Source organism: Pseudomyrmex gracilis, unplaced genomic scaffold, assembly GCF_002006095.1.
Source record: "Pseudomyrmex gracilis isolate BER0280 unplaced genomic scaffold, ASM200609v1 scaffold_139, whole genome shotgun sequence".
NCBI classification, from domain to species: Eukaryota; Metazoa; Arthropoda; class Insecta; order Hymenoptera; family Formicidae; genus Pseudomyrmex; species Pseudomyrmex gracilis.
The window spans coordinates 369,092-391,219 of record NW_018020723.1 but is presented as its reverse complement, the minus strand read 5'-3'; the positions used below and the strand labels follow the sequence as shown (position 1 = coordinate 391,219).

Genomic DNA, 22,128 nt, shown 5'->3' with positions numbered 1-22,128 from the left:
GTTCAATCGCGATGATCTCGGAACTGAATGGAAAAGACAACTGTGTTCCGATTCTCTCAATACATTCACAGAACGTCCTTCTCCCGATTCACGAGCTATCAGGAAGTTAATGATGTAACATCTCACGTTACAAATGATCGGCAATATCCCGGAGGAGCGATTTCGATCGGCAAACGTCCGGGACAGAACGGTCCGCTTGTTCGCTTTCGCGTCTCGTCCTGCCGTTCGAGCACTCCCCCGAGTGAGCCGTAAAAGCTGTATCGACACCGCGCAAATAAAACCATATCGTCGAATATCCCGAAGCGCCCGGCACACCCGGTATATACACAGGCGGCGGGACCGGCTTAAGTGATTGCTTCTCTTCATTAGAGTTCGCCGGGCTCGGGCTTCTCGCGAAGTCGAAGTTGAGGGACAGGTGTGGTAATGGCCCGTATCCGAGCTCTCGCTTCAGTTAACTCGCTCCTACGACCGCTAGTCTCGATTTAAGCCCATCCCCCTCTGACCCCTCTTTACCACCCATCGAAACTATTACGCGAATTGATTCCACATTGAATCCATTCTGAGGAGAGGGAAGAGAGGGTAGAGAAACAGGAGGGGGGAAAAACTCGCATTTAGCTCCTCGTTCTCGCTCTTTATCGCGCCCCGCTCTCTTCTTATCGTCGGCGCGTGATCATCCCCCGGTCCATTTGCGTGCATCTTGTTTTTCATCGTAAAAACGACGAGAGGCCGTCGTATTCTCCCAGATTATCCGGTCTCGAACGACGGGATATCGACGAGAAGAGTTACGTACAAGTGATCGCGCGCACACACAAGTCGATTAATTTAATGAAAAAATAGATAAATAATTCTAACATAATTTTTTTGAATTATTGCAAGGATCCCGAGAGAGTCTTGAAACAATTTTCTAGATAACACAATATTGGAAATAGGAGAATGCAGAATTTTTACAATTGGAAACACCAGGTAATATACGTAGCGTAATCTCTCGAATAAATAATAAAAAATAATATGTAGCGTAGTTTTTTTTAAAATACGATCATTCAAAAAAAGCAACAAGGTAACACGTAAATGTGTACATATCTCACGATGCTGAAGAAGAAAGATTGGCTTGGCAGCAATCGGGTCCGATAATTCCTCTCTGTAAGATAAACAACATCCAGAGGCAGTTCTCCACGATATTGCGATTTACGAGTAGTTGGTTGGCGTATACGCCGCCGCCACGCTCGTGGCATTAAATAATAATGTCAGTGATTGCTGCTAGGTGCTGCGCTGCCCGTGCTGCCGCTAGGCGAGAGCCTGGGACGGGGGATGGGCAAAGGGAAGTACGGAACGGCGGAAGACGTTGCCTTTACACCCCCGCCAGATATATCATCGCCTGGCAGTTATGTGTGCCATGAATTTTAGATTATCCTTGGATTAGATTAAGGCACGCGGGGGCCGGAAGGACCGAGCGGAGCAAGCGGCCCCTTGACCCGCCAGTCAGTGCTCTCTCCCTCGTTCCCTTTCCCTCAACACCGAACTGAATTATTTCCAAATCTCGCGAAGAGTATCCGCATGCATTCCCACCCCTCCCCTCACTCTCACTCTTCCGTCGATCGCGTCGGAATTGCAGGATTGATCTGTTGCCGCAGTCTTTTGCTAGTTATCCGAACGGGCGTTAGCGAATTTCTTATATACGATATTTCTCCGAATCATGCTAACGGCTCTCATTTTTCTGTAAACGAAAATATGAATTAAATTCTTGAAAAACAATTAAAAAATCTTTGTAATCTCGCTCACAAAATGATCCAAACGATTTTAGAAAAGAAACAAAGACGAGTTTAAATTCTACAGTTTTTGGAAACGTTTGCAAATTGTTTGCGATAGATATTTTAATGTTTAGAATAAAACATTTATCAAAATAATTTAATTAAATATATGCACACGCACGCGCGCACGCGACATCCTCCTCCTCCCCCCAAGAAATCTCGACAAGCTGCCTCTCGTCCCCCGTTCTCTGCGCATTCTCGATTATTCCTCGTTTCATCCCCTGCGAGGGGACAAGGGGGCGGAGATAATTGATGATGGTAGCTGGTTTTCGTGGGACATTATATCGCAGTTTACGAGTTTTCATCCTCTCTCCCGTCCCACACTCTTCGCGCACCACGAATGCGCAATGTGCGAACAACAGGATTCCGTTATGGTAGGGAAAATACCCCGAGGGTGGGTATCCCACCCCCTTGCCGGTCCCACGTGACCCCCGACGAGACAAACGACGGCCAATTTACGAGCAATAGAAAAAACTTCTTAAAACTCGGATTAAAATGGATGGGAGGGAGAGGGGTAAGAGAGAGGAGAGACTTTTCCCCTCGGCGCCTTCCGGATTATCTCCGGGATAGGCGAGAGAATTTATATTATTCGTGAAAATTCCATCACGAAGGTGGAAAAGAGCGAATACGCAGCCCTTGGCCCTGGCCTTGCGCCTTATTATCTTTTCACTCGTGGATAAAGTGCCGGAGGATTATTTTATGTTGTACGAATATATGAAGACATGTGTATATGCATCCAGTTCTTAATCATTACTGATCATCTCAATGAAAAAATTTGATAACTTGAGTAGATTTATACTTTCTGTATTTACATTTGTTCTAATTATCAAGATTTTCTTAATGCGAGTTAATTGTGTTGATTTCCAAAAAACTTTTCAAGCGACTCTTTATTATACCAATTACAAAAAGCAAACTTTTAACCTCGCGCGACCTCGTGTATTATATCACTTGCAAAAGCAAACTTCTAACCCGGTTCAACTTCTCTTAGTGACTAGGAAATTAGTTCATAAGTTAATAAGTTTGTCTTAATAAAAGTCACTTGAAAATTCACCAACGACATCACTTAGGCTCTTATTAACTTATAATTTCGAGATTTTTAATATTTCACTGTAAAAATGAAAAGCAGTGATTAATCGCAACTTTTAAAAACAATAAACGTTTCTAATAAACGTTGAATAATTCAAAAACCATATGTACCAATAAAAAGATCAGACATTTTTGCTGAATCTTTTAGATGTAGCTTCGAATAAAAATTTTAAAGATTCAATATGTGCATTTTATACATGTCTTCATTAAAAACCGTATGAAATTTATTACCGGTGTTTATGGGCTGTCACTTGCAGAATCGATTCAGCGGTCGTAAAAAGCGAACAAACTGCTGCGAAGAGGAGTTTTTACATGGCAATCACAAAAAGTTCGTCGCGGTATCTATCGTACGTTGTTACGCCCGTACGTATTCTTCTTAATTAAAGTTGTTAATCAAATCACGGTCGTGCGGCGTTGCCTCGATCTGTCGATACACGCGAACGGAACTATAACAACTCCCCGGGGATGACCAATATGAATCTGTGTTAACGCGATTACAACCCCTTCCCTAGACGCGAGTCTCTGGATTTATGCGCAAAGATGCGCTCGAAGACGTTCTATATAACGTGTTTCGAATGCGATACACGTTACGTGTCATGTTTCATTTCGTGTGCGTAGCAAAAAAAAAGTAATATTTGATACAAAGTTTCTTACGCACATAATTTGATGCGCGAAGAAATTTATACATCGCCGAAGACAACAACGTCAACCGCATTAAGAAACTCACGCGTTTGTCGAGCGAACACAATTTGCCTGAAACGGATTGAACAAATCGCCGAGAAGAACACGCGCTTTTTTGGGGGGAAGGGGGTAGGGGTTATCTCGCTCTGAGGACGGGCGGAGTTTTCGAGACAATAACGGCACCCCGGAGACGTTCGGGGTAACGCGATTACGCGGCGCGGCACGACGATGGCGCGCGGCGCTATTCGAAGCGGTTCACCCGGCTTGATTTATCCGCGTAGCCGCGCGTTATTACATTAGTGCCCGATGCCCGGCCGTCCCTCGCTTGCATTTGCCGGCGACGAGAGCGCGAGAAGTCGCCCGGCGTCCATCCACCCATCCGTGAATTATCTACGAGAGTTATGCCTTACACGCCGTTGCCAGGACGCGGCGATTTATAATTTGCTCTCGTGGTCAGTGATCCTTAACGCGTCTTGGAGTTTCCCACATTCTCTCGTGAACTAATATCTCAACGATCATCGCAAGACCGAAATCTACTACGTTTTTTTTTGTTTTTTTTCTTTCAGAAATTATGGAAGATTCCTCTTGCAAAGGAAACTTCGTCCTTTTTGGTGGATCGTTACTTAATTTCTTTGTCATTAGATGTTTTTTACAAAAAAAAAAAAACAATCGCATAAAAACGAGGCAAGATTCTTTGTACAGTTTGATGCGGTCCTAATAGATTTTAATAGTTTTTTTTGGATTATCTTGACGACTAAAATATGCAAAATAAATGTTACTAAAATCTCTTGCAAGCGACGTAAGATCTTTACATAATTAATTATTAATTTTTCGAAAGGTTCTAAAGTTTCCCCTAATAGATTTTTAAAAATTCTTTAAGATTTGTGTACACGCGTGTCCCTACACACACGCGCGCGTGTATGATGTGAGCACACACACTGATACACATAAATACACACAAAACATTGGCTCCGAACAAACGCCCGCTAACGCAAGAAGGAGAGCCGGTTTCAAGAATCAGTGGCGATAAACTTACATTAAAATGTCGTTTCTCTAGTTATCGGTTTTACATCACAGTTCTTTGACACGGAGCACGCTAAATCGAGATACAAGCAAAGATTCCCAATCTTGTATGTATACATTATGTATGTTACACGTTTTTCCGCCTCTATTTACTTTTTATACACATTTTGAGTGTCCTTTGTACTTCTCAGACGTTTCGGCACGTCGCGGACGAAATGATACTTATTACACGCGTCACACTCTTGTAAAACTCTGCATACGAGCGATGTTACGTAGAAAACAACAAATGGAACTTTTATGAATTTGTACGCGTAAACAGTTAATAACAATTCTTGCGAGTTTACTTTATATCCTCAATAAATGAGAAGAAAACAAAAATTTCTCAAGTTCTTCAGGTTACAATTTTTGATTGACAAAGCATAGATTTGTATCTTCGTTCGCCTATAGAGTCTTAACAAGAGACGGTGACGGCGAGCATCGATAGATTTGCTTTGCAAAAGCTACACGCGTATTTCTTACAACTTCGTAGATTGAACTCACTGGGATTACAGATTGCAATCCATTTCGCGTAATTCGATCTTCATGTCGCTTCGAATTACAAATCCGACGGAAACACCAAGTCCTCTTCGACACTGACCGTACTCACCGTACTGATCTTCCTTTCGTCCACGTCGACTTCGTCGTCCAAGCGCTAAATCGCGGCCCTTACGCGGGCCTGTCGAGGCCTAAGGCCTCCTGGTGTCGCCTCGCCTTCAGTCTCAGATCGGCGATGCTGCTGTTCTTCGAGCGAGCCGCCGCGGCGGCCAGCGACGCTGCCAAACTCAGCGGATGAGGATGACCGGCCGACGGTGCCGGTGGCGGCGGCGGCAGGCAGAAGAGACCGCCGGCCGCCGCGTAATGCAACACCGCTGGGTCAAACGCCGAGCCCACCGTGACATTGACGCCTGTACCTTGCAGAGGTGGCGGATGCAACCTAAGAGCCGGCAGATAAGGCGCTACCCGACACGGCTCCAGTGTTGTCGGCGGGCTGCGTGGCGCCAGCACCATGCTTCCCGCGACACCTGCGAACAAAGTCAATTTGTCTGAGAGTAGATCTTACAAGATGTAAGAACGGACACTGAAGTGGGTGATCTTCGATGGATGTGGAGTTTTACCTTTGTGCAACTGACTCTCGTGCTTGCGACACTTGGCGCGTCGATTCTGGAACCAGACCTGTACCCGCGCCTCGCTGAGGCCGAGTCGCTGGCTCAACTCTTCCCTCATAAACGCATCGGGATAGTGCGTCTCGTCGAAGAGTCTCTCGAGTTCGGTCAATTGCTCGATCGTGAAGTTCGTCCGCGACCTTCTCTGCTTGCCGTTGCTACTTCCGTTGCTCCGGCAATTGGATCCTGCAAGTTGACTGTCGCTCAAACAATCGGACGTAGAAGTCACAATCAAAATATTGTCATACGAAATAAAAAAAAATCCATGTAAATTGTGCAAAACCATATAGATACGCCTTTTCTTCTCTGTGTAAAATTAAAAATGTAAAAAAAAAGAAAAACAATGTGTACGTACTGAAGATAAGCGGGCGTATCTTTGACGAAAAAAGAAAATCCTAGTTGTGTGTGAGTCATCGTCAGAAGTGCGGAGCAAGAAACGGAAAGGTTTTCGTTGTGCGATGATTAATTCACACGAACAAATGCGCATTACAAGCACGAACGACGTGCCACCAAATTGATCTCCTCTAGTTGTTCACGGACCATTTCTCCCAGTCCAAGTGTCATCAACATATATCTCGCCGCGTTTATGAGAATCTTATTCAAATCGAGACGCTCGGACAGCGTCTCTAATTAGATGACATTAGACTGTGTCTCTCTCACGTGGAAAGAAAAATTCAACGACGCGTGTGGAAAGTGCAAAAGTGATTTGTTGTTTTTAACGCAATATATTATAACTGCGTTACATATTGGCGTGTTAATCATTCCTGTTAAATATTTTAGGCGACACACAGGAAAGCGGCAACGCATCTTCTCGAAGAAGCATCTTCACGCGGAAGATTCTATCAGACAGATGCAGAAAAGCGAAGGAAGAGGGTGATTAAGGTGAGAGAACGAGCTGCTCCTTTCCTGACGAAGGAGGTGGGGAATGACTAACGATCCGGTATAAGACTGCGTAGCTCACCACTTTGCTAAATTATATAAATCACATCCCCTTCGTCAAGGGCTCTTACGCGAGACACTTAATCCACCTCTGCCCTCTCTCTCTCTCGTTCCTTTCCCCTTTTCCCTTCGAGTTTTCCCGTCGCCAACACCTCAAAGAATCGCATTACCTACAGTAGTTACTTTACATTAAGCGGTCATTAATTAAATCGTATAGCCGTTAATTATTCCGGCGTCTCTCCAACTCTCCGCGGCGATGCTTGCGACCGCCGAGGAAGTTTCTCGCGCGTAGGCGTAGGAGAGGAAATATAGGATATATATCCCCGTACTTTTGCTAATTACAATACTTTTGTGCGCACGCGGTTTTGTAATTTTCATAATTTAAAGAACTTGAGAAGTCGCGGCAGCTTCACATTGTGACTAGATTTTATTTATTAGTAAAAAAAAAAAACATGTTAATCAGAAAAAAAACTCTGTCGAATTAACAAGAGACCGAGCGAGTGTTTCTTCTAAAAAGTAATCGCGCGCTACTTTTCTGTCAATTCGGTGAACATTCACCTGTGCAAAAAGTCGAGAACGCAGTAGTCGAATGAAAAGAAATTATCTATATTGAGATTTTATTTACTGAAAAAATATATCAACAGTACACGCAGAACGATCTGAAATATATTTGTTATGTTATCGCACGTAGAATAATATATTCTGCGGTGTCGCTTCTCTCGCGACTGGCCGGAACACCGCGATTTATCCAACGAAAATGAAACGGAGGGGAGAACTGCCTATGTGCAGTCAGTCTACGTGCGTTTGCGCAGCAGCGCGATCGTCATGCAGCATTGCGTACGGCGCTTTAATCAATTAGCGCATATCCGCGTAATCCAATCTGAGCCCTAGGCACGGTGCGCAACCCGCATCCATATGTACAGCGGCGGTTTAAAACCCGTCCCCCGTCCCTCTTCGGCAAAATAACTCGCGTGGTTTTCGACGCCCCTCGTCCGCGCGCTTAGCATAACCCACTGGGGGCTCAACACATACGCCCGTTGTCGCAGTCATTAACTCGAACATGTCGGCCGTTTATTTTAGCATATAACGTGGTGAAACCGGAGGCGAAAATTAACGTAGTTAGAAATCCGAGTTGTATTCGCCCCATTTTTGTAGACAGAGTTGTCCTTTCATGTGTTTATCTTCTAAAACAAAAAAAAAAGCTATTATAGCACGCAGTCGTAATTATTGTACAAATTCATTGTGTGGAACGAAAAATAAGACTAAAAGATTATAATTTTATTGACTTTTAGTCCCTTTCAAGAGAGATAAGACTGAAAGTTTATAATTGCATCACGTAAAAAATGAGCTGTATATTAAAACTGAATGAAGAACGTTAAATAAATATATCACAAGCCATTACTGAAATGTCAGTGAGATCGGATCGTCGATTACAAATTTGCAAAGTCATTAAATCTCGCGTGCGACTTTTGCCGGTAAGCACGACGTTCCCGTAGCGCGCTCTCTCCTCTCAATTTCCCCAGTCAGAACTATTTCTGATCGTATATCGAGCGTCTCGAGATTCGAGGTGCGAAATCGTTACCATTTACCACGAGTTCTCGGTTTTACAAGACTAAATCGCTGCCGGACGTTAACCGATACTTGGCGGATATCGAGACGAGCAAGAGGAACGACGGGACGCGAAGGAGAGAGAGAGTGGAGATAGCCGAACCCTGCTGCTAGAAAACCCAAAGCAATCACACTCGAACGCGAGGGGTCACTAATTCGATTACTAAGAGCGCTGCCCTCTTGGCCTGATCCAGTTAAGCCACCCCGAAAGAACTACACCACCCTCCCCCCCTGGACCAAACGCGCGCCACCATGGCCATACTACTATTTTTCTCCTTTCGAAACGAGCCGAGATATCGCGGCCATTAGACGTATAAAAGCGTCGTATCCTAACACGTAACCCCCGGCTACATATGGCACACGGTCACATGAATACGCAAGAGAAGCAAAGGGAGATACGCAATCACTTATCACTTAATGAAATAAAACGAGATTTTGCGACAATCGCGCGTGCTCATCAACAAATTCAACTCTTTTTCGCCCAAACATTTATCCAATTTTTCGGGACTCTAATTGCAGAGTCATTTAAAATTATTCTTCCTCCTATATAAACAATCCATGTGTACCGCGAAGTGCGCGTTTTGATATCGAATGTATCGCATCTATTGTTGTCTTTATACATATAATTTATTATATATATAGTATACAATATATAAAGTATATTATACTTTATATTGTATATTATATATATTATGTACATACTACCGTAAGGTCACTGACCTCAGTCGCGCGACCTTGGTGGGAAGGGGGTCACTGACCCGGCCGCGCGACCTTGGCGGGGTCATTGACCTCGGTCACTGACTTTAGTCACGTGATTATGGTATTTATATAGATATGTGTGTGTGTATTATATATAGATATAGAATATTATATATAATATATATAACATACGTTGATTGGACGTCTCGGTGACGTTTCTCGGATAATGTGTTTCTCGATTCATGTCATACTGTCGTACGTGTACTAGCTGTCATCGCGGTGACATGTTGTGTCTACTGACGGAATATGTTAAAATAAAAATAATAGCGTGCGCGTAGCGCGCGTCTGTGATGCGCTAGTCGCAACAAAAAACAAAAATTTATATGCGGCTTACTTTCTCGACAAACATGGCGCGTCGTGTCTTCAATGATTTTACGATGATACACTTTTTATATATCCGAAGATCTTGCCGCTACTTTTTATCTTGCAAGACTTTTACATCGCGAAAGCACTTGGCGAATAGCTCGGACGTAAATCCGAAAAAGAGGTATCTCATCTTTTTTCCTAAAGCGGCGCGCACCCTTCGCTATCATACTTCGGGAAACTTGAGCCCCAAGTGCCATAAATATACGTGCGAGCGCGAGCTTGCCTTTGACCGGCGGTCAAGCACAACACTTACGGGAATCGCGGAAAAACACGCGCGACTGAAGACCGATGGGCGCGATGCAACGTTAAATCGTCGAGAGAGAGAGATAGAGACGAAATGTATTTCGGGGCATCGTTGGAAGTGTTGGTCTCAGAACCGAAAGGCGCAGTATATGTACGATTGAGCAAGCATTTACGACGCTACTATTCTCTCTAGGCTGGAGAGTGTTTTTCACGTTAATATAATAATTTACAAAAAATATAAAAACAAATATATAACATATATTTATACAAGGAATATATAATTAAAAATGTTTAAACATAAAACAGATTATATCCCCGGGCGGAGCGAATTAATAATTTATCACCTCATCTTTTTGGTGAAAAGCGGAGATGTGTCCCTCCAACTTCCGACTCTTCGCGGATATATTTACGGTTTTACTTTCGTGGCCGCGATGGCTGCCGGCCCGGCAGATTGCTTTTTGATTTGCGTTTAATCGGAAAAAGTTATGGGCCCTCGAGAGATAGGCGAGCTGCTGCTGCCGCTGCTGCTGCTGCCGCTGCAGCAAACGCGTTTCCTCGTCACTCCCTTCCCCGGTTTAGGGGGCGTACACAAAACTAACGCGGCGGGCCGCATATTAAACCATAAATTCATGGTGCCGCGCTTTACTCGCCGCTCGGCGACCGAGTTATCGCGCGGGGAAGCGTGCGTGGCGTTGCCTCAACGCCACACGCTTTTTATAACGCGATTGTGCTGTCGATTTCATCCCCGTTCTCTGTTCCATTCGCTCGTCCGTTCAATCTTGTTCTCGCGAGAGATGCTGTTGTTTTTCGTCGCACGTTTAGTCACATCCCTCACGTAGGTTGACTGACCTATTCGTTGAAAAATTTAGAGTTTAGAGTTCAGATTTGGATTTGTTTGAAAATAAACGTTTAGCAAATAAGAACAATATTAAAAGTGCGGTTTCTTCATTCGAATTGAATTCAATTGTAAGACGTTAAATAGAATCGCGAGAACATAAAAGCGAGAGAAAGAGAAAAAGAAAGAAAATAAATGATAGATACGTTTGATTGTGATTTCCCGTGAATTAACTCTTGCAAAAAAAGGGTTTTCTGTTTTGGGGATTGCTTCCGTCTGTCCAAGAAGAAAACGAGTAGGAGAATCGACGTAATTTCATCTTTCAGTGCTCGGCGAAACGAGCGTTTTATTGAGAATGACTTGGCTCATGAGTAAAATCGCCGGTCGAGTCGCCGGTCGTTACGTTGCGAACGGTCAGCTATTCCCAATCACTTGTGAGCGTTATTGGACGACGGTCTGAATTATAAATGAAGATCGAATCCCTCCGGTGCGATTTCGATGCCGCCGTCGCCATCGGCGCCGGAGGTTTCTGACCTACGTGTTTCTGCACTCGTTCGCGCGGCAATCACAAACGAGCGCAAAGATCCGTATGAAATTGAAGCCGACGCGATATACCGCCACGATCAGAACTGACGCTACGCGCCGCTTTACAACCGAACGTGACACCAAAAAAAAAAAAAAAAAGAGTCCGAGAACAAGTTCGATTACCTGTATAAATGCATAACTGCCGTGTTTTATAGATAAGATTGTTTTTTTTTTTTTTCTACTCGATACACGCAACACATTCACATCCATTACCATAAACTTGCAGAATGTGTGTTGTATCGCGCACCAGTTCAATTAATTATTTAATGGTTCTATATTTGTTCTTGGTTTTTTCGAAATAAATTATGTACCTTGTCAGTAGCGAAGCAAAAAACTCTTCGGAGACTACATTTGTCACAAAAGACACGGATTGTTATTTACGATAGTAAATAATTTATCGTTTGTTTTACATTTGTTTACTAAATCACATTTTATGATCCTTTTAACTCTTTTATAGATTAAGTTTATAAATATATAAAATATTTTAACATCATTTTAACATTTTTATTTTTTATTCCAGAAAACAACATCACTGATTATTCTTATTCGTCATAAAAAAATCATTGAATGCAATTGTTTGTTTTAATTTAAAAATACATAACAACGAAGAAGTTTAGATCGTTGTACTCTCGCGATCGCAAATATTCTTTCGCTGTCACTTACCTTTAGAGGATTCTTCCTGACCCAGGCCGCTTGACCTTGAGATCTGCGAGGGCACCTTGGCCTGATCGCTCGAGGATACGGTTGTTTTGCCGTCGCTCGAGCTTTGGCTTTTCAATTCGACATAATTTTCTGGACTGATCGATCGATCTCTCGATATGGGCGGCGGCGAGGGAGTACATCCGAGCAATTTGCGAACCGATAACTTCAGCTCGGGAGTCTTCAGAGGCGGTAGGCTCTCCACGGTATCCCGGATGTCCTTGATCTTGGCCGTGACAGATAAATCCTCCGGTTGCAGCCGGCCTTCCGGCGACGGCGGTTCCTCGCCGTTTCCGCTCGTTTCGACGACCGTCCCGGTTGTTGTCACAGATTTCTGCGCGCCTTCATCTAAACAGGAGTTTGCTTGTATTGGCTTGACGCATAGAACTATCTGATCGCGCGCTATATCTGCGACGAAGAACGACGACGATTAGGTCGATTCGTAAGTCAGTGGTTTTACCAGCATTTGCAGATTCACGAATATTATTTTCATAAATTTTTGTTTTACGATAAACGAAATTAAATTCGACTGATGGTAAAAATTGCATATATTAATGTTGGAAGAAGTCTCTTCAAGAAAGTAACAGTACAATACAGATATGTATGATACAACAATAGAATCTGTATTGTATATAATTATAGAGGAATGAGATACTACGTGAGATGAGTATAAAGAATAATATGTAAAGTAAAAATTAAAACAAAACTTTTGTGCATATTTTAATAAAAGAATTTACACTAATAGAAGTTGCTGTTATAATTCAATAAGAATTTGAGCAAATATATGCGATTTTATGTAACTTTCACACAGTTATTAGTGTCTTCTTGATGATGCGTTCAGATTCATATACATATTTTATTAAAGTTTATTGATATTAATCACACTCAGACAAATTCGCACAAGCACACGTACGAATCGACCTGTGACACGCATTACAAATTCCTTTACGAGTCCAGCACATTTGCCAGCATGTTCGATATTGCTCATATAATAACGAACCGCGCACTGCGATTGATCGCAGTGTCGATTGAATCTTCTCAAATGAAAATTTCAATCAACACGATTACACCGGATACGTCGTAAGAACGTCGTGGCACATATCATCGCCGGGAATAATCAGTAATCGCACGTACGTCGATCACCGTCGTCTGCGGCGTGATCACCGATAAGGTGTGCGACACTGAGCGTGATCCTGCCGGCAGCGGCCGCCCTGCAGCCGGCAGTGGCCTCAACGCTCGCTGCCGCCGCCACCGCCGCCGACGCGTTGTCGAAGCTCTTGGAGACGAACTGGGCGAGCTGCTCCATCCTCACGGTTATCGGGGCGACTCTCGCGCGCGACGTCGCGCCTTGGCACCGACGGCACTCGCCGTCGCTGTTCGTAAGAGAGGACCGTACCTCGTTCGGGGGATGTACGTCGCGATACCGACGTCGCGACGCTTACACGCGTCGCCCCGACACGGGACGCCATTCGGCCGCTGGCCAATCCGCGCGCAAATGGGCGTGATCGACACGCCTCTCAGTGTCTCTCGCCTTCTCCGTGGTGCTTCACCCTCTCTCTCGTCCCCTCGGAACCATCATCTGAGCTCGCAACCTCCTCGTTCATCTCCCGGGGGCAGGCATTCTCCACCTCCAAACCGACCCTCATTAGCATTTGCGCTTTTCCGCCCGCCGCGAAAACGCTCGCGGGAAAACTACCCCTCTCTCGTCGCTGGCCACGAGCGGAATGTTGCAGGTTCAGCGACCATCCTACACTACACTACTATCTACTGGCTTGCTATTACCACCACCACTACTGCCACTCACCTCCCGCAACTCCGCGTTTTCGTGACTGTCCAGGGCCGCTCTGTTTATCTAGAGGCAGAAAGAGGCCGTCGTGGGCATGCGGTAATTAATCCGATGCTTTCCGCGGTCGAGCTCTTTCTTTTTGTCCGGCGTCATTATTGGTCATCTGATCGGTGGAAGAGGGAAAGAGAGACCTACATCTTCGCGAGAGACCTGGAAAGAGAAAGTTATTTTATGAATAGAAATAGACACGTCGTTTTACAAGTTTCTGCGTGATTTTGATTAGGTATCTTTACTATGAACTATCACACGTAATGTAAAAAACTGTTTTTAAATAATAAGGATCTGGACAAGATCGCCATCAGGAAACAAGATCGTGTCTTCTGTCAACTTCGCGCGTGGAAATTTCGCATGTGAAATACACGCAAAACGGTTTCGCGTGACAAGATACATCTGTCACATCTGTTGCCTCGCTCTTTTCTACATATTTCTCTATTTCAATATCCACTTCTCTTGCCATTGTTCTCTCTTTTCTCCAGTTTATTCTCTTTATACGTTTTTTTTTTATCGATGTGTAAGAGAATTTTCTCAGAATCGCGTATTCCGTCTTGACATAAATTCGATTTTGTTCTTGATCCTCGATTTCCCCGGCACGATTTATCGTTATCAATAAAATAATTAGTGTTTCTCGCGCAAGTTTGCTGATGAGAAACGGTGATTCCCATTTTAGACTTTCTCTCTCTGTCGGTATCACTAAATTCATATTTCTTGACACGTGTTATGATTTGCAGAAATTATCCTTTCTCGTGTCACGGTAAATCCCTCTTCTCTTCGTGTCAGATAAATGCGACCCTGAACCGCGTGCCTCGTGTTTGTCGCCATCAAACTCGGCAATATTTAAATGGGATTGCGTTCGGGAAATGTAATTGCTCGGGCTGCCTACTCGTGTTGTCGGTCCGTTTCACGGTATATGAACAGATGAGAAAAAAGAAGAATAAAAATCCAAAGTGAGAGAGACAGAGAAAGAGAGAGAGAGAGAGAGAGCAAATAAATACAAACGCGTTTGAACACAATAATTTTGAATTTAAAAGTTGTTGTCATTTTAATTCGTAGTGTTTTTCGCAGTAATAACGTTTGTACTGCTCAAAATGAATTAATAAGCGACGATCAAAGAACGAAATAAATTTGAAGTGGCAAATGGGGTAAAATCAACACGCGTGCGCATTATTCCAAACATTCACACTTCTCAATCTCTGGGAGATGAGACGCCAGCAACGGAAACGAGCAAGGAAACCTTCGTGCAAACGACGAGAGGACTATCCTTTTCTCGTTTCACGTACTGCGGAGAGAGAGAGAGAGAGAGAAAGAGAGAGAAAGCGGCGCATCGACGTGAACGAGGATGGACGGGGCGGAGCGGAGGGTGAAATGCCGGGGGTGCGGCCTATAACGCAGGCAGACGGAGCCAATCAGGGCGCGCAATGCGATTATCTTAACGAGAAATCCGATTACTTATTCATTCGCCTAACTCGAAATCAGTTTAACTAATCGTTTAATTCGGTCGCTCGGCTACCGGTCCCTCCGCTTGATGTTCCAGCCTTCGAATCTCCACGGCTTCGGAGGAGAGGAGAGCAGACGACGCTGTGCGGGCGGTAAACGGGGTGCGCACGGCGGGATTACGGTATCTCTTCAGGACCGTAACTGCACACCGCCGAAATTCCGTACGCGTACAGATTTTCGCACAGACAAGTTTACAATGTCTAAAATTCATGTGTGCGTAAGAGTTCAGTAAAATAATAATAACAATAATATATATATATATAACGCGTATTTTAAATTATATTTCAATATTTAATTAAGTTTAAAGTTATGCGTATTATCTAATCGAGAACCTATGTCTGCCTCAAACTTGCATAAACTACAAAATTATGTCTTGACTGTTATCGATTTAAAAATTACTGTTTTCTTTTTTCTTTTGCATATTAATATTATTAATTGTTAAATAAGTAGATTAATTAATAATGTATTATACCTGGATAAAAGTTTCATCATGATTCTCATCGACGATTTTGTTCAAATCAAGAAGGAAATGTTTGTACCAGATAATGTTACGTTGGTTTGGAAAAGCTGTTGTACCTTAATCACCGTTTTAAAAAACGCTTTATCGTCTAGTCGATTTCCGGGGGCTCTTCCGAAACCTTAATCCACCTCTGGATCCCGCACTAACTCTCCCTCGCGTTCACCACCAGATCACGCACACGCGTGCCTGAGCATTCGCACGTGTACACGTTCGAGTCGAACGCCCATCCAGAATGGAGGGAGGGTGACGCAGAGCGAAGGAGAGGGCTTATTCAATTCAATTACGTAATGAATTGTCGTGTCTTGGGTAAACACCCTTCCTCGCCGCGACTTGCCGGAAAATCCAGGGCGGTATCCACTGGCACCCCTCCTCGTTCTCTCTTTCTCTTTCTCTCTCTCTCTCTCTCTCTCTGATTTCCAGCAAGAAGAAAAGGGAGGGACAGGTGGAGCGGTGGTTTAGGTGAAGCAAATCAATCTGACACTAGCTATGCGAGATTTCCCCCGATGCATCTCTCTCTCTCTCTCTCTTGTGTGCGCAAATTCGTGTGGTTTCCTCCGTATACGCGCAAAAGTGCAAACATTTGCCTGTAAATGCAATCACGTGTGATATTTTGTAATTATCTCTGAAAATAAACGTTTCTGTGTTTCACATCCAAAACTAATATCCAATAAGACTCTTCTAATTTTATACAAGAAAATTCTTAATTATGTCAATTATCTTAATTGATCCTTTTGCCAATCGACACGTAACCGATTGAACATTTTGATGCTTCAACAGTTCGACAATTAAATGAAATTAGAAATAAATACAGGTGGGGGGTAGCCATGATGTCATGAAGCTACAGTCTTTCCCTCCACGTTAAAGAAATAGTTTCAATGAAAAAATCTTAAACCAAACTATTACAAAAAGCTATTATTATTAAAACTACTCTCGGTAATATTAATGTTCTCTAAATTAACGACGATAAACGGCAGAATATTACTTACAGAATTTGCGCGACTATCGAAAACCGATTTGCCCGACCTATTGGTCGCCGATCAAAGGGACCAAATTGATGTTGATGTCAATTGAATTAGCGCCGTATCAAGATACAAGCGCTATTGATTTTGATATCTTAATGGTAGCTCTACCAAAAGCCCTTGATAACGAATTAAACGCGCAATAAATACACTTTGTTGCAGAAATATGATACGTAACCAAATGTAACAAGTAACGTAACATAGGTTACTCGTGTACAAGATTGTACGACGCGTATCATTTGTATTGTTATGTAATTACAATACGTTCGGAACAATCTCTCCAAAATCTGTCTACAATTAGTCAATCTATTGTTTAAGTCTTACCGCTTGAATTTTTTTTCTTCGCGTCTCCGGTACGTTCATGATCCTTAGTCCTCAACAAAAGTCTGACGGCATCTTATCGTTGCGGCGACAGCGCTCCCATTATATTACCTTAATTTTTATTATGAAATCTATTATATCGACAGCTGCTCGTTGTACCATCTGTCGATATAATAGATTTCATAATAAAAATTAAGGTAACGGATGGTACAACGAGCAGCTGTCGATATAATAGATTTCATAATAAAAATTAAGGTAATATAATAATAAAGGTAATTGTAATAATGCTTAATTAAAACTCGCTTCTCTTAAGCTTCGGAGCGACACGCTTTTTCCTATCAAATCTTTGTTTTCGCGCGGAAATGCGTCGATTAAATATAACGTTAATATTTGAGATGAGACGCTTGCTGATCAAATCTTTTCAAACAGCATCAAACAGGAAGAGGTCAACGGTCGGAGCCGTACGTGTGATATGAGGTTGACCGATAACGCAATTCATGTGCGACATAATCGTTAAATATGTCGTCATAACTGGAAGACTATAAAGAGATAAAAGAAGAAAAAAATAAAATCGATTCATGTAAACAGAGACATGTTTACTAAACTGCCACATATTGCATACTTGTCATCTGGTCACAACACCATGTATCGCCTGGGAAAATTAAAGACATTACTTCACAGGTAAACATGACATGTCAATTTTCTCAAGTATCCTGTTTTTACTAATTATAATTGGTTTTAAATTATACAGAAATCGGTTAACCTTGGGCACTCAAGATTTGCATCAGTCAGCTTCACAGATCAACAGAATCAACAAAGTCAGTCTGGGAGGAAAAATTTTGATATCATTTAATATAAAAAAACTATATTATTATTTTTCTTCTAATATAAATCTATCTTATATAGATTCTGATAGCAAACAGAGGGGAGATAGCATGTCGTATAACCAAAACTGCCAAGAAGCTTGGTGTGAAGACTGTGGCTGTATACAGCGATGCAGATAGAAATTCCATGCATGTGGAGCAAGCTGATGAAGCTTATTATATTGGTCCTGCTAATTCTAGTCAGAGTTACTTACGTCAAGACAAAATCATATCAGTGGCGAAAAAAGCCAAGTGCCAAGCTGTACATCCTGGTTATGGATTTCTGTCAGAAAATACAGAGTTTGCAGAATTGTGTCAGAAAGAAAATATTGTATTTATTGGTCCGCCAGCTAGTGCCATCAGAGACATGGGTATAAAGAATACTTCAAAAACTATTATGACAAAAGCTGGAGTCCCCATCATAGAAGGCAAATATTAATTTTTCATGTTGAAAGAGTAAAACATAAAAGAAATAACTTTTTTTTTTTCAAATTATTTATAATTCTTGTTTCCGTATATAGGCTATCACGGAGAAGATCAAACAAATGAAACATTACTGACAGAAGCCCGAAAAATTGGCTTTCCGTTGATGATCAAAGCGGTGCGTGGTGGCGGTGGAAAAGGTATGAGAATTGCTCTGACAGAATCTGACTTCGCAGAAGCACTCGAATCCGCAAGAACGGAGTCTGAAAAAGCATTCGGAGATTCAGCAGTGCTTTTAGAAAAATATATCGCCGAACCTAGACACGTGGAGGTTCAGATTTTTGCTGACAAGTACGAAAATGTTGTTTATCTGTTCGAAAGAGACTGTTCTGTACAAAGGAGACATCAAAAAGTGATCGAAGAAGCGCCTGCCGTATGTTTGTTTTTCTTCTGATCGTTCTGTCACGAGAAAGATAGAACACTACAATTTTATGTTACATAATTTATTTTACAGCCTGGCATCTCTCAGAAGCTCAGAAAGGAATTGGGTGAAGCAGCGATACGCGCTGCCAAGGCTGTGGGATACGTGGGTGCTGGAACAGTAGAGTTTATAATGGATCGAAATAATCACAGTTTTCATTTTATGGAGATGAATACGCGTCTACAGGTGGAACATCCAGTTACTGAAGCGATTACCGGATTGGATCTGGTCGAATGGCAACTGAGAGTGGCAAGTGGAGAAGAACTTCCTCTCAAACAAGAACAGATTACTCTCAAAGGTCACGCGTTTGAAGCCAGAATTTATGCAGAGGTAATGAAACATTGTATATTTAATTGCATTACATGAATTATATAGGTGTCATATCTTTTTGTTTACATATTAATGTTAAACATTGAATGTACATGTGTAATTTTATTTACCATATCACAGAATCCAAGAAACGGATTCTTACCAGGAGCCGGTCAACTTTTGTACTTGAAGCATCCTGAAGCAGCGGATAATGTCAGAGTCGAGACTGGAGTGCGACAAAACGACGAGGTGTCCGTGCATTATGATCCAATGATAGCGAAATTGGTGGTCTGGGGAAAAGACAGGCGCGAAGCTCTTGATATACTTCGATCAAAACTTAGCGAATATAATGTAAGTCGCAATTACGCGAGTCAAAAATTTGAAGAATAAATACGTATGTTCACTTAATTCAGAATAAATGATAAATAAATTTGTATTTTTATATATAATTTATATTTTTGGTTACATAAAAACAATTATACTTACAGATAGCTGGCCTAGATACAAATATAGAATTTATTAAAACCCTCTGTGTTCATTCAAAATTTGTAAACGGCGAGGTACACACGGGATTCATTGAGGAAAACTTCGAAGAGCTATTTCCTAAGTTACAAATATCTAACGACGTACTGATTCAAGGTGCTCTCGCTACAATACTGCATGACAATGCGAATTCATTAAGTATGTCTTTAGAAACGAAAGATCCCTTTAGTCCGTTCGCTGTGGAAATTGGACTTAGACTTAATCATGTGTTGAAGCACACGTTTAATTTCAATGTCGGAAAGGAAAGTCACATAGTAGAAACGAAGTTCGCTGAACCGGATGTATATCTGATGAGAGTCAATAGATTGGGACCCTGGAGGAAAGTGAGCGGGACTTTGAAGAAAACAAACGACGACGCGTTAGAACTTGCTACGGAAATTGATGGAGTTATCATTAAATCGCGAATAGTAAAACTTAACAATAACTTACACATATTTACCAAGGTGAGTAGTTAGTTGTAGCAAAGAAATTAAAAACCTATTTTTGTGCGCACACGGTAAATTTTACAAAATAAAATAATTTCGTTCATATACAGAACCGTGAATGGCAATTGGTTCTTCCCGCACCAAAATTCATGAGTTTATCTTTAAATCAAGCAGAGCAAAATCCATGCGCAGCATTGAGCCCGATGCCCGGACTAGTCGACAAGATCTTTGTCAATAAAGGGGATGTAGTAAAAAAAGGCGACTCGTTGCTTGTTATTGTCGCTATGAAAATGGAGGTAACTAAAGTTTTATAAATATTTGGACAAAACTTGTAAGATGATAGAAAAAATATCATCTTACAATTAAGAGAAAGATTATTTATGTTACATATGTATATATATACATTTATATTTTCTATTTTTCTTGCAGCATATTATTAAAGCGTCTGTCGATGGAATTGTTGAGGACGTATTGTGCTGTAAAGGTGATAATGTTGCCAAAAATAAGCTTCTTGTTAAATTAACAGAAGCTAAAATATAATATGTGCAAAGACTGTGATAAGATAATATTTGCACGTTTGTTGTATAGTTTTGATAATTTTTACACGAATGCAAACTAAACAATTGTTAACTTAAATACATAAAGTATACTGCTTTATGCGCGATCCATTAACTCTTCAATTTATTGCCGGTACTTGAGAAGATGCTGCGGTCAACGTAGCGTTACAAATACTTTAAAGCGTTTGTGGCGTTACTTTGACGAAGTTTTAGTGCGCGTGCGCAACAAAAGAATTTGTCCGTGACAACTGACAAAAGAGTTTTAAACAATAAAATGGCGCCCCGGAAGAAACACATTCAAACAGGTCGCAAGTCGTTAAACGATATTTGTTACAAAGAGAATAATTATTTGAGTTGCTTAAATGACTATCAAACGAGAGTTCGCAGACGAGAGAGTATTAGAAATGCAAGAATTCATGTGGTAAGTCAAGTTCTTAATCAATCAATTTCTTTTTTATCGGTTATCGAATCCGTTAACATACTGAAACTTTACTCTTTTGTATGTTGTTGAATCAGATTATTTCAACTTATTACGTTATGCAAAAAATTATGTTGCTATTAAAAGCAACTGGATCTGATTTTTCTCACAAGATTCGCAAGCTATTGAGATGCAAAATCGTCTCTCGTTTAGGTTTAGGTTTAGGTTAGGTTCGCCTGATTTTAAAGGGACAACAAAGTGTTGTACGTACATGTAAAGATTTATGCAGTCATTGGTGTTTATCTTGGGGGAGAAAATATATGAGACAAAAATATAGAAATATACGAGATTTAAAAAATCACAAAATTTTCATCTGTTTATTTTTGTGATTTCTGACGTTTTGAAAATTTCAATTATTGCAGTACAGTTGAAACAAACAATTATATATTGTTTCTCAAAATTTGTTTTCTTCAACAACATATTTTGACCGCAATAAAATTTAATGCGTTCAATACTTATATAAATATATGATAATATACTATCTCTCTCTTTCTCTTTCTCTCCATAATATTAAAAATATCAATATTTGACAGATAGGAAGAAACACAACATTTGTTATGCACATTCTACACGTGTGCGTGTATTGCAGCGAAATAACCACATGCAAATTGTTTGATTGATAACACTCTTTCTGGAGCACACACGCATGTTGGAAGAGTCTAGATAAGGACAATAATTGCTCTGATGCGCACAACCAAGTGTAAAAGTTGTCAGATACTTCGGCGTGGGCGATTCCCCTACATTTTCCTCCGCTCTCTTATTCAATCTCTTGTCGGTTAGCGCTAATGGTCTTTCTCTTATCCTCTTTTGTTCTTCTCTCTCTTTCTTTCTTTCTTTCTCTTTCTCTTTATCTATCTACTTATCTCTATCTCTTTCTCCTACTCCCTTCCTCCTTCATTTCCCCTGTCACTATGCCGATTTACCGTGCGTGATGCGTAGCAGTGGTGCGTCCTGTTGATGCTCACACAGTCGCGCATAACGCGAGCGTCATTCAGTATTAGTCAGTCGCTCGCGT

The 22,128-nt window shown here is 41.7% G+C and overlaps 3 protein-coding genes across 3 annotated transcripts in view; 2 read left to right on the top strand and 1 right to left on the bottom strand.

Annotated features, from left to right (window-relative positions):
* Nucleotides 1-3,987: 3,987 nt before the first annotated feature.
* On the bottom strand, nucleotides 3,988-13,723 carry LOC109857006 (short stature homeobox protein 2-like; the record flags this gene model as incomplete). Its single annotated transcript, XM_020432828.1, has 4 exons — nucleotides 3,988-5,659; nucleotides 5,753-5,986; nucleotides 11,799-12,182; nucleotides 13,639-13,723. Coding segments are annotated over 4 exons (1,059 nt in total), but the record flags the coding sequence as incomplete, so codon positions are not given.
* Nucleotides 13,724-17,347: 3,624 nt separating this feature from the next.
* On the top strand, nucleotides 17,348-20,626 carry LOC109857011 (methylcrotonoyl-CoA carboxylase subunit alpha, mitochondrial). Its single transcript, XM_020432844.1, has 9 exons — nucleotides 17,348-17,715; nucleotides 17,786-17,852; nucleotides 17,941-18,325; nucleotides 18,419-18,753; nucleotides 18,835-19,131; nucleotides 19,252-19,461; nucleotides 19,599-20,096; nucleotides 20,189-20,374; nucleotides 20,508-20,626. The coding sequence occupies exons 1-9, from the start codon at nucleotides 17,627-17,629 to the stop codon at nucleotides 20,616-20,618; spliced, it is 2,178 nt and encodes a 725-aa protein (XP_020288433.1). The 5' UTR covers nucleotides 17,348-17,626; the 3' UTR covers nucleotides 20,619-20,626.
* Nucleotides 20,627-20,816: 190 nt separating this feature from the next.
* Nucleotides 20,817-22,128, top strand: part of LOC109857013 (rhotekin-2-like) — a 7,571-nt gene continuing 6,259 nt past the window's right edge. Inside the window, exon 1 of the mRNA XM_020432847.1 lies at nucleotides 20,817-21,056. Coding sequence (XP_020288436.1) covers nucleotides 20,910-21,056 — 147 coding nt within the window. The 5' untranslated portion in view covers nucleotides 20,817-20,909. The remainder of the gene's footprint in view (nucleotides 21,057-22,128) is intronic.

What these genes read in the sequence shown, in the direction of transcription:
- LOC109857011 (XM_020432844.1), top strand. Translation starts at nt 17,627, where the DNA reads ATGTTTACTAAACTGCCACATATTGCATACTTGTCATCTGGTCACAAC. An exon ending in TTAAAGACATTACTTCACAG is followed by an intron (nt 17,716 to 17,785) that starts GTAAACATGACA and finishes TAAATTATACAG; the next exon opens with AAATCGGTTAACCTTGGGCA. An exon ending in AAGCCAGAATTTATGCAGAG is followed by an intron (nt 19,132 to 19,251) that starts GTAATGAAACAT and finishes ACCATATCACAG; the next exon opens with AATCCAAGAAACGGATTCTT.